At 35.7% G+C, this 13,203-nt stretch overlaps 1 protein-coding gene across 31 annotated transcripts in view; it reads left to right on the top strand.

The window, feature by feature from the left end:
• Window positions 1–13,203, top strand: part of DLG2 (discs large MAGUK scaffold protein 2) — a 1,027,768-nt gene that overhangs the window by 621,110 nt on the left and 393,455 nt on the right. For all 31 annotated transcript variants that reach the window (XR_011090260.1, XR_011090255.1, XM_068660895.1 and 28 more), the window contains one exon: window positions 9,936–9,986. Coding sequence is in view for 29 of the 31 variants with exons in the window: in XM_068660895.1 (XP_068516996.1) it covers window positions 9,936–9,986 (51 nt within the window). In the remaining 2 variants the exon portion in view is untranslated. The remainder of the gene's footprint in view (window positions 1–9,935; window positions 9,987–13,203) is intronic.

Genomic DNA, 13,203 nt, shown 5'->3' with positions numbered 1-13,203 from the left:
TCTCCAGGTATTTAATTTTCATGTAGAAGGACAGAAACTGTAGTTTATAGAATATTTTATTCATATATCTTGTCATTAAATATTGTCCATCTTTCTTTCAAATGTGGGACCAAAGTCCAGGAGCCATTCTCATGTGTTAAGAGGACTGATTTCATGAATAAGACAAGTTGGTCTTTAGTCAAGTGGTGATAAGTTTTGCTGTATTAGCTGCTTCTTAGATATGTGTTGCTAATCCTTGTGAACAAGAAGTTACACCATTTTGCTTTCTCTGAGCTTGTGAGGAAGAGCAGAAAACCACCTTGAATGTCTCAACCATTTGGATTGTCTTATTTATTTATTTATTTATTATTTCCTGAAGCAAAATTAATTGGGCATAAGGGAGCCGTTCTGCTATGCTTTTAGTTATAGAGTGCAAAGGACTGTGGCTTCCTACCCTTACATATACTAAAAAGTCTTCCAAGATTTTAAGAGAAATAATGAATATTTCTGCTGCTATAAAAATACTAGTAAAGCAGGTAATTCATGTGTAAAATTCTGTTTCTGTGCAATGCATACATTTGTTTATAAATATGAATATTTATTATTTATGTGATTTTTCTTATTATTTATTTTTGTTATTTGTGCAGGTATTTTAATTACCTTTTCAAGTCTGCTCCCTCATGCAGGTGTAATTGCATTCACAGATGAATAAATGTAAGATCAGTTACAGTGGTACAAGCCAAATAGCACCAGTGGGATTGCACCAGTGCTACTAAGAGTACAGTTTAGCCTTCAGTACTTGTGCTAGAGAAACACAAAGGAAGATAAGAAACCAAAAGAATTCAATGACTGTGGTTTGTTCACAGGCAATGAGAGAGAGCAGGGAAGGGAGCGTTAACTCTCAAGGGTAAACAAAGGTATTGGGAGTCTATTTTAGGTACACAATCTGGGTCAGAGTATGCCATCATTTAATGAAGTGCAAGAGATTAGAGGATGTTGGTTATACATTTATTTGTTGAGGAAATGGGGTGTGCTTATATATATATATTACATATTTCATCATGATTGCTATGTAAAACATCATGGATATCAATAAATTCAATAAATGATTGCTGTACTTTCCTTGCCTAAAATTTTGCCAGTTAATATGCTATTGATTTCTTTCTTAAACCAAGGAAAAAAAATATCTTAAGTATTTAAATGAATCAAACTTAACCCACAGTTTATGTATTAATTTCTGCCTTTTAAACACTCTAGCCACAGTTAGCAACATTTTAAATAAAATTATGCAGATTAGCATATTAAACATCAGGAAAATAACCTTGTAAGTCCCAAGTTACAAATACTCTGTAATCTTAGTTGATGAAGTAAGGTCAATCAAGCAACAGCAATTTTCCATGTTTATGTATGTTGTGCACAGAATGTAATATTATACAGGAAAATCTCCTCTAGAAATGTATGAGAAATGTATGAACTGTTCAGTCAATTGAAAACTTTGATGGATCTTCCTCTAAAACTGAAAAGGACTGGAGATATAGGATCCTGACAAACTGAAAGTTTATGATTATTCATATGTTAGAGTGTCAGCAATGTTGGAAGTACAGAAGAAAATGAAAGGCAGACTGACTGCAAACTTCTGAAGCCATATAGTAAATGACCTGAACTACACAAGAAAGAATATAATTTTGTGGAAGAAATGACTATTTCCAGTTCTATGAATGCACTGCTTCATATTATTGCACTGATGTATATTATACATTAAGGTACAAGGATAAGAAATTTTAGGATATAATTTTTTTAGGATGCAAATCATAAAAGTCTGAAATGTCTGTAGATAGTGAGCAGGCACAGATTCCTCAAATGGCAACTCCATTAGAAAAATAAGATACGTAAATCACTTAATATAAAAATCATAAATCACTTTCTGTAGACTCCTCTCCCTAGTACTTGTAAAAAAATAAAAATAAAAAAAATAAGATGCCTAGATGACTTCTTAACTTAGATATCTATCTGTTAGATATCTGAAGGAATATTATTTTTGTGTAAGAGAAAAAATTATACATATAAAAAATGAAATTAGCATGAGTCTCTTCTTGGTGTTACTAATTTTGAACAATTTTGAATCATAGAATCATTCAGGTTGGAAAAGACCTTAAAGATCATCTGGTTCAACCTTTAACCTAGTACTGACAAGTCCACCACTAAACTGTGCTACTGCTCTGTATCTGCACATTTCTTGAACCCTTCCAGGGATGGTGACTCAACCACTTCCCTGGGCAGTATATTCCAATGCTGCACAACGCTTTCAGTAAAGAAATTTCTCCTAATGTCTGATCTAAACCTCCGCTGGCACAATTTGAGGCCATTTCCCCTCAGTTTATCACTTGGTGCTTGGTAGAATAGCCCAATCTGCTAGCCTCCTCAGGCTAGCACTTCTTAGTGCTAGCCTAAATAGAATTCATACACAGATGTACTTTCATTTCCATCTACTGTGACCCCCATTTTGAAATCATGACCTCTGCTTTAATCTGCTCCACTGATTATGCTTATGAAACTGGGAGTTCTGTGATGGGTTAGCATTAGGTATACAGAGTGATTGCACTTAAAAACATTTAGGCTTTTTTCTTCTGTGGTGTATATGGCCAGCCTCATGATATGGACAGAACAAAGAGATAAAGGAAAAGATGAAGGAAAAAATGATGGCTTACAATGTAATGAATAGGGTGTTATTAAAGAACAGCATAAAATCCCAAGAATGCGTAGGAGGAGGGTATCAAGATACATGTTATTAAGACAAGTCAAAAATGTCAGATCTATGGAGATGGAACATCAAAAAAAAATCTATATTGTTGCTGAATAGGGGAAAGGGTTGTGAGTGAGAACAGCATGACAAGTAGGGGAAATGGGAAGATAATCCTTGGGCCAGATTTTGAAATTAAGGATAAGCAGGAAAAGCACATTAATAAAAGGAATCAAGGTGCATGAAGTGTATGAGTGACTTAACAGGAGCTATGAGAGAAGATTATGTTTAGATGGAAAAGATAAGGTGAAAAGACAATCATGAACAATCCTTTGGTTGAAGTGAGATTAGATAAATTATGTTTAATCCTAGGTGTATGTGCATGCTTTTGTGTGTGTGTGTGTGTGAGAGAGAGAGAGAAGAAGAAAAAAAACACCACCACCTCCAACAGCAACAAAAAAAAAAATTAGAGATAGTAAGAAGGAAGGAGAAGTAAAAAAGCATGAATGAAAATCAGAGAAGGCAGTGGAGGCTGAGTTAGAGACATGAGAAGCTATGCACGTTGCTAGGGGATACAGAGGAGGTAATTATTTTGTTCTGATCAAAGGGGAAGATAAAATTAAGAACTTGGGAATCAAACAGAGAAGAGTGATAATCATTACTCAATAAATGTTTCTTTTTCTCTAAAAGAATTAAAACAAGAAAACTCAGGGTTACAATGAGGGAGGAAGAAAAAGTAGGAGAGGATGAGTATGGTACATGGTACACAAACAGTGAAGATTATCAAATAAAAATCAAGACTTGAAGAAGGTTATAAGAGACATCTAAGAGGAAAAGAATAAGCAAAAGCCACAATATGAGCAATACAAGTTTATCATGACTGTGCTGTAGACCTTTACAGGTGCTGACTAAGAGTTGGATTTTGCTCTTGAAGCTCTGCTAATTTTTAGTTTGGGTGGTATCTTCCCTCAAGAATGTAAAATGAGTGTTGGCCAAGTGCTCTGTAGGCATCTGTGGAAGGATACACGTATTAGTTGCACATACGCAGCAAAACCTTTTCCTGATAACATATAAGTTTATTTCAATACCATGTGGTCTTTCACTCATTGTTCTTCACACCAGAACAGTCATATGATGACAAGAAAGTTTTAGGTTATGGTAAATTTCTGTTCAAAGAGCTTAACATATTGTCCTTGTTTCCTGGAGGAAATGAAGGGGAAAAAGAAGAAAGTGGGCTTGTTATGCACTGTGATTAAAAATAGATATGGGGTATCTTGTATAAAAAAGCATATAAAATACACTCACTCGGATGAAAGAAAGAAAGTGGCATTAAATATTTTCTGGCGGTTTCTTTAGGACAGTTCAAAAACATAAAATCATCATATTTGAAATCACAGAACAGAGAAAAATGGTTTTGATATATTTATATGAAGTGAGAAAGGAAACTTTGAATGCACTTGGAAAACAATACCAAAAGGAGATCAGCAGGTTTCTTGAAAACAGTAAGGGAGCTTTTTCAACTAATGAAGAAATAACTTTCATCTGGAGACAACTGAGAGCTAAATAAAGATCACTCTTTGGTCTTGTTGATATCATAGAAATCATGCAGGGCTGTTTAAATCCCATACTTGTTAAATTCCCCAAATGGTCTTGATGTTTCCTGAATGTAAAATGGACTGTCTTAATTATGCCACAAATTGGAAATTTTTAAAGGACAAATATGTCCTACGTTACTTATAAGTCAGGGAGTCGGCAATCATATATTCTATTGAGGTTTTGGTGCTTAGGCAACTGATGAAACTGTATAGGTGTTGTGGTTTAACCCAGCCGGCAGCTAAACACCACACAGCCGTTTGCTCACCCTCCCCCTCCCTCTCTGGGGTGGGGGAGAGAAATGGGAAAGTGAAGCCTGTGAGTTGAGATGAAGATAGTTTATTAAGACAGAAAAATAATAATAACAACAACAATAATAATAATGATAATATTACTACTAATAATAATGCGTATGAAACAAGTGATGTACAATGCAATTGCTTACCACCCGCTGACCAATGCCCAGCCTAACCCCGAGCAGTCCGGCCCTCCTCCCCCTGGTTAGCCACCCCTATATATTGTTTATCATGATGTCAGATGGTATGGACTATCCCTTTGGCTAGTTTGGGTCAGCTGCTCTGGGTCTGTCCCCTCCCAGCTTTTGCTGCACCCCCAGCCTGCCCGTTGGCAGGACAGAGTGAGAAGCTGAAACGTCCTTGGCTTGGTGTAAGCACTGCTCTGCAATAATTAAAACATCAGCATGTTATCAGCACTCTTCTCATCCTAATCCAAAACATAACATTCTACCAGCTACTAGGAAAAAAATTAACTCTGTCCGAACTGAAACCAGGGCAACAGGCAAAAGAATCAAAATTGCATGTTGAGTGAAAATCAGTGGCAGTATAGTTATCTTCCTATGTGTGTGTGATAATAAAAGTAGAAGCAGCAGTCTTCTTTCTCAAAGACAGATGAAAAACAATATCCAATTAGATATAATTAAAATTGGTTTTGTTTGTAATAGGAGTCTACAGATGTTGTAATTTTTAGGCAATAGAATCTCTTATTGAAAAGAAGACTAAGCATAACAAACAGCTCTAATTACATCAATTTTATTAGAAAGAATAGGTACAGTGGTCTCTCAAAATTACAGTTGTATAAATTCTGAGTGTTTTGATGTTGTTGTCATATTGTAATACAGTTCTTATCTTTAAAATTCATATCATGACATCTTTAACTGAATGGGTGGATGTACTGTAGAAGTGTAGCAAGAAAGAATTAGGCAATGCTTATTTGTTTCAGTGTAAAGAAGTCTATCATATCAAATAATTTCAGAAGTATAAAACCAGTATCAAATTATTATTAAGTGGAAAAAACATACCTATTACAATCTTAAGAAAGTGCCACAAGATTCTGCCACAAGTACGTGAAAATGATAAACTCAACAGAATGCTATTCTTACGGTTTTGGGAATCTGTCACAAATCTGAAGAGGTGATTTTTGTAAGAGACTACTTCAGCTTCATATGTAATCCTTAAACTGCACTAAATGAGACAAACTTCCTGAAAAATGAGGGTAAAATTCTTCATGTAAAGGAACAAATTAATCCAAATTTTTCAAATTGTTCTGTATGCTCGGCTTTATTTCATTTTTGCCTACAAACCTAAATATAGAGTACCTGTTTTCACACATTCCTTATTTCTCACTCACCTAAAAGAAAGTGTCCTCTGAAGATTTTTAGTTCCTTCTTCTTAGGAAGATACGGGGTCTGCTGTGGTCTCTAGCAGCAATTAGACCTTCACCTGGAAATCTCTTTTGAATCCTGGAATCTAGATAGTTGCCATACATTGCATCTCAAAGAAATGTTCTTGTCAAAAGCTGGGAAGAGTCCTCCAGTATAACAGATGCAGCTGTAAATGAAAGGCAATTGTTACCTTGCTTTTTCAAGCAGTTACTTCGAGCATTTGGACTTAATTAAGTATGGTAACTTATTCTAAAGGGGCTGAAAGCCCCATCACCCTCTGGATCACAAACATATTTTACACCAGGAAACTGAGAAATCTTCTTTCATCAGAAGCATATGTTGGTAATGCTGTTGCTGAAAAACAGAGCATCAAAGGCCCTCAGAGGTTATCTCAAGGTTTCATGCTGTATCTCTTTGCGTATTTATCTTCACCAACAACATTTTTGTTGTGTGTTCCTGACTGAGGTGCATCTTGACTCCAGACTCTGTGCCTTGAAGGATGAAAGTGATTGATTGCATCCTCCCATACACCCCAACTTGTGCTCCTTACACTCTTCTGCCAGTCTTCTGAGAAAAGGTGTTGCCCTCCCCTGGGCCTGTTACTGTCACAGGTGCTGTTGAGCTCTTTCTCCAAAGAGAGGACATCAGTGTCCCAAACCAGAGAGGGAAGTCAACAGCAGTGTACATTGGCTGTGGGCTTTAGGAGAAGGGAAGGGACTGAATTGTTTCATGTGGACATCCTAACAAGTTGGGCTTGTGGGAGCAGGCGCTGAATATGTATGTGTTGCTAGTTACAGGTACAGACAAGCCCCCCAAAATGATTGGAGAAGCTGCTAAACCAGAGATCTGGGCTTTCACTGGTGTGTAATTGTAAAAGAAATATGGCATCCTTTAGGTAGGACTTTTTATCAGCCTAGAGTTAGGAGTATTTCAAAGAAAGCAGTTTTAAGGCAAGTGCTTACCAAACTTTATGCTTCATATTTAGACTCTGTACTCAGTGAAAGGAAACCTCAGGGGCACAGTTCAGATAACCTGTTTGAGACTTCAAGTGTCAGATGAAATGACTTAAGACCTAGAAGTGTCTGTTTCTCTTCACTGAATGTAAAGAGAGTTAGCCGACTACCTCACATTTCAGTATTATGGATATCAAAATTTAGTTGAGATTAGGGGTATTTCTTGTCAACCTTGCAGATCTGAGAGATGGGAAATAATATTCCCAGAACAACTTGGAAATACATGTGATTTCTTTGTTTGTGGAGGGGAAGAAGAAGAAACCATATGAAATAGCTTGGAATTTTTCATAACTATCTGAAGTCATGCAGAACACAGCAAATCTTGCTGGGCAACCTGATCTAAAAACAGTAATCAGAAAATTTGTGTAAAGAGAGACATAGGAAAAGGTTCCCACTTGCAAGAAATGGAAGTTGATGGTTCAGACAACTTTTTCAGGAGCCTTGTCATGCCAGAGGCTGTCAAGTTACACTAGAAGAAACCAGAGGGTATGCATGTATGCTGCTAAATAAGAGGACCGACAAGCCAGTTTCAGCAATGGAGCCATGATTCTCCTCCTGCTTAACTGTTGGCTCACTAGTAGGCTATTTGTTTCCAGCAGGCTCCAGACAGAAACAGCCTTAAGCACTAAGATTTGGCTGAAAATTGACTATAATTCAGCAGTGTAGGCACAGCCAGAGAGTATAAATACGAAATAAAGTGGTGCTACTAACGAATGGTACTGCACACATCATCATTCCACCTGCCTCAGGTAGGTGCAATCTCTTAATTGATCCTTTACAAAATAACTGCAGTGGTCTTCTGAGCAACCAGCAAGAAAGGGCAGCGAACTACATACATAGATACATATGCTTAAATAATAAAAGGAGTTGGATCAAGATCAGCCTTTTAATCCATATCATCCCTGCTGCTATGGAACCTGATAATGGATCTCTGCTGTGATTAATGGAGATTTGACCTGAACCTTTTTGGAGTTGTGACTGTGGATGATAAAAGGAACTCCTCAGATGATCATAATCAAGATATTGTTTGTGTGCAAATGCAAGTTGAGTATTCAGCTTGTGTTTTCTCCTTTCATTTTTATACAGAGGTTGCTCACTTCTCATGTGCCTCTTTTTCCCATTTTGCTGCACTAACGAGTTTTTAATGCAAAGGAAAAGTGATTATAAGCAGTGAAGCAAGGACAGCTTTATAGAGCAAGACTGAGGAATTGAAGACATAGATCAGAGCTATCCACCGGCCTAAGATAAAAGAGAAGTTCATGAAAACAGAGACATATAGATAGCTTTGATTTCATTATCATTAGACAAGAAAGGACAAAAAACGGAATAGCTATAAAGCAGTTCATACCTAGTTAGTTGCCTATATTAATAAAAGACTATGCAGAAAGCATTAGTTATAACATAAAACAGGAAAATACCCTATAGGAAACTTTCTGTTCATATCTGTTCTTGGTGTCATGTAATGTGATTACCAGATTATAGCCATATAAAAATACAAGTATTTGTATTTTATTCATTGACGCTGTATTTGCATTTCATTGCTTAGCATGGGTTATTTGTTTGGATCTTTCTCCCTTTCCCTCTTTTCTTTTGAACACAAGTTCTGGGGATATTTCTACTTTTGATTTCATGTTTATCAAATCTTGAATTATAGACAAATTAAATAGTTTTGGTAGCTTTTACAGGAAGCTTTTGTTTGGAAGATACATGTACCTAGGTATAATATTCACAACAAAAGTAACTAATTACATCTGAGAGGTTATTGACTAGATAAAGAGTGATTTGTATGTATTATTTTCTGATTACATCTAGGAAGCTAATATAGAAGAATTAGCAGTTAATGGCAGAGAGGAGCACTAAATGTTGTTGTTCTGAAAAAATAATCAAATTGTTCCTCCAAGATTAGGTCAATACTTATGCTTAATCTCATTTTTGTTCTTACAAGAAAAATACTTTTTGTTAAGTATAAATTAAGGAAAACACTAGAGCACAACTATTTTCCAGGAAATACCCTAACATCACAAAAACAATAAAACAGTGTGATTTATGGGCAACATCTTTTATTTTTGACTAATCATTACTGTGCAGTTTAATTACAATGTTGTCAGCTTTTATAGCCTTCTCAGATGCAGCACTCTACCCATTTAAGAAATTAGGAAACTTAGAAAGGGATGTTAAGTGGGTTGCCTAGAGGGACAGAAAAAATCCATGTTAGAGTGGAACAAGGTTTCACAACACTGCTTAAATCAGTGTCACATCTTCTTTGGATAGATTTCTTGTCCAGTGCAATCCATTTTAGTGCTCTACATTTTGTAGTTTAATTTATTTTGACACTGAAACGCAGCATAAGAATTGCATTAACATTCTGTGCCTTTTTGATATTCAGCTGTCTATTGCAAAGGTCCTCTGTCATGTTCTTGCCGTAGGTTAATATAGTAAACAAGATATATTTCAGTATATGTATCAGCAAGTGATTTTTACATAAGTACTACAAATTTCCTCTTTGGTTTTGTATTGCAAAATAGGAGTTTGGAAGGTAATGAATAATTAATCCCTCTTCCACTTATGAGAATAATCTTTAGGAACATATCTTCTGTTTTTGACATGCAAACTATTTCCTCAGAAACTATTTAAATATTTGCATAAAGTCCACAAACATGCTGTATCAAATGCCACTTATATTATGTAAGTGACTTAGTTATCCACCATCTCAGTGCATTACATACTGACTTTCACTGTTTTCAAGTTTGTAAATTTGATTACATGCCATTCAATATGCAGGGAGGCCAACTCTACAATTTAGACCATATAAGCAGTATGTTGAAAAATGTGTTTCAGTAAACTGATCATACTTAAATAACTGTACAATATCCCTACCAAATTACCTTCTGTGTGCATTTAAGGGATTTTCTGATTTTATTTTCTTTAGGTCAATGGAACGGAAATTGAATATGAATTTGAAGAAATTACATTGGAAAGGGTGAGTTTAATTTATTCTTCTCTTATAGGAAAAAATAATCTGTAATAAAAATAATGCAATTACTTATGAAATCAAAAACAATTAAGAATAAAATATTTTCCATTTTGAATAAAGATGTCCACTTGTTATTCTAAAGTGTTAAAAAGTGAATGATACAACAGGCTAAGCTTGTCATGTTTTAAAGATATTTCAGGTGTAGCTAATTACAGACCAGTATCCAGAATACTTTTCTTCCTCATAACTGTATCAGTGCTTGACTAGGTGTTTCACCATTGGGAAGAGCCCACGTAATGTGATAATTCGATTTTTAGACTGTGACCTGGAACTGTAGAAGCTTTTCTCTTTTAAATTCCTTGATTTCCTTGCATGATAATAGAGGATGTGTAGTCTTAAGTTATAAAATAAAAATTGAAGTAGTGTTTTTAATGTTCTAGTGACAAAAGCTGCAAACCATGTCTACATGTAAAGGATATTCTTACATCCTTTATAAAGACAAGTCTGAGTTGCGTGAGGTATAAGCAAGACTCACAGTAAAGGCTTTGTTAGTAGCGTGGTTTAAGTGTAGCACAAGAAAGAAGTATATTTACAGATCACATTGCATCGTATCTTCCTAGATTTGGTGTTTTTTTCCTTGCCTTTTGGTTACGTAACTGTTTTCTTTAGACTGCAGACTTTCTTTGCCACAACATCAAGACCAGATGGGCAGCATATTGTGTGAGCAAGAAAGTCTAAGCTTTGTCATGTATCGTAGTGCTTACATGGATTGTTACTGGATGCAAGATTGTTATTGCTGAATGCCTTCAGTATTCTACCAACATGTTGGTAATACTAAATTTTATAATCTTGATGCAAACAGTTAGCCTTCTTCCTACACAAAATGTTTGAATGCAAAGCCAGATTTATCAAAATATGACTGATGGCATATGAGCAAATGCCTGTAAGGTAGCAAACTACCACTAAATTAGGTACTTAGATTATACAATTCATTGCACTTTTTCTGAATGTTATATTTTTAATTGTCCAGGATAATGAATTTCATAATCATTCAATTTATAGGGATATAAGCTTATATTCTCATTGATTTGCTCACTCAGGCAAATTACAAAAGAGCAATATATCTTTTTACCACAGCCAACTCATAACAGATAATGTATAAGGTTATAGGCACTTTTATCTACTGTCTTTCAAGTTATTTGCGCATCAGTAGTTATTCATTGGACTAGAGTTTCCAAAGGTCACTGAACAGAACACATGCCTCCTGGGTGATATTTTGAAAACCGCTTCATTTTTAATAGATGTGTAACTTATCAGTGTACATACTGCAAAACCAATGTGACTTGCATCTACTGTACCTGTCTGATGCACATAAATGGTTATTCATCGTATAATACCACATAATATCAGTTAAAGGCTGATAAACAATGTCAGAAAAAGCTACAGATTTTAATGGAGAACATTTCAATTCTTCATTGCTCCATTCTCCGTTGCTGAATCTGTGGCTTCTGATTATTACTGCTTGAAATGTTCTGTCACATGTATCAGTGTTTTGTCTCAAAGGCACAGTACTGTGTCTGCTGGTTTTTGTGTGAGATATAAAACACAAGTGATTGCTTTTAAATAGCTGTCATTTATGTTAGACTAACAGCATTTTCAGAAGAAAGACATTCTCCATGTTGATTACCCATTTTCTTCCACAAAACTTTTTTTTTTTTTTAGAAATTAGATGGAAAATCTCTCTGTATTTAAAAGCTGTAAGATGTTTTAAGGTTGCTCTGGATGAGAGAGAAAAATGTAGTTTTCCCATATCAAACAGTTGGTAATAAACTTTCCAGTTAAGCCCAGTTATCCAAGTTACATAATTATGCATCCCAAAAAATATCCAATATTTTCTTTAATGACATTTATCCACGTTTTGAAATAGTCAATATAATTTAAAGGATTTTACAATGTAAAAGATAAAATGATTTATGGTATATTATGCCTTTTGCACTTTTTTCCACTTTCTTATTTGTGGCATAACAAAATGCAAGGTGGTAAGGGATTGACTATATAACAGCATCTCCCAATCTCCATAGACTAGCTAAGGACACCTTTAATTTAGTTGTACAAAGTCATCTTTATCCATAGGTGACATGATTCTGTAGGATGTATTCCTGAAGAGAGCTACTTGCTTAGATATGATACTTAGAAATTAAAAATGGCTCTATCCCTTGGGGTAACCATCATGTGATTGTTGGCAGAATGTGTCCTGTGTGGAGCTGGGGAGCAGAACTGTGGGGTTTTGGAAATGCCAGAAGGAAACAACACTTAGGGGCCAAGGAGTTGAATGGAGTAGAGCTTTCTGAGTGTCATCAAATTTCACAGAATCACACAGAATCACAAAATCATCTAGGTTGGAAGAGACCTCCAAGATCATGGAGTTCAACCTCTGACCTAACACTAACAAGTCCTCCACTAAGCTGTATCACTAAGCTCTAAATCTAAACATGTCTTTTAAAGACCTCCAGGGATGGTGACTCAACCACTTCCCTGGGCAGCCTGTTCCAATGCCTAACAACCCTTTCAGTAAAGAAGTTCTCCCTAATATCCAACCTAAACCTCCCCTGATGCAGCTTTAGCCCATTCCCCCTCATCCTGTCACCAGACTCCCATATTCTCTATGGGAGAATATTCTCCCATATTCTTTGTGAGAGAATAGACCAACCCCCACCTCGCTACAGCCTCCTTTAAGGTACCTAAGATCCAGTTGGTTTATCGATAAATGACTGTAAGAATGCAGTGGGCTTGTATAGAAAGATTTTTTGTTTTTCTGTCTATGAAAAAAATGTTGTTCAACTGTTTCTATTTAAAATTTTGTGTCCGAGTTTACAGTTTAACAAGACTTGGGGTTTTGAACTTCAAAGGCTTCAATGAGAGTCACAAAGAGGATAAATTTGGGGCAGATTCACACTAAAGCTGTGGTCAGTGCTGTTCCAAGAGTGAAGGACATTGCCAGCCCCTCATACACTGACATGTTTTTATCCTTTTGCTCTTCTTCAGCTGTACCAACCACTCATGAGATATTCTCACTAGTCCCTGTACCCACAAGGATCACTGCTAAATACGAGCTCACTTAGAGCTCTCATGAGAGTCTACTTAGGTAACAAAATTACACAGTTAAGAGAATTCAAAATCACTTTTTTTTTTTTTTTTTTTTTTTTTAAAGGCAGTTTTATTT

Source organism: Anas acuta, chromosome 1 (genome assembly GCF_963932015.1).
Source record: "Anas acuta chromosome 1, bAnaAcu1.1, whole genome shotgun sequence".
NCBI classification, from domain to species: Eukaryota; Metazoa; Chordata; class Aves; order Anseriformes; family Anatidae; genus Anas; species Anas acuta.
This window is presented reverse-complemented; position numbering and strand designations above follow the sequence as displayed.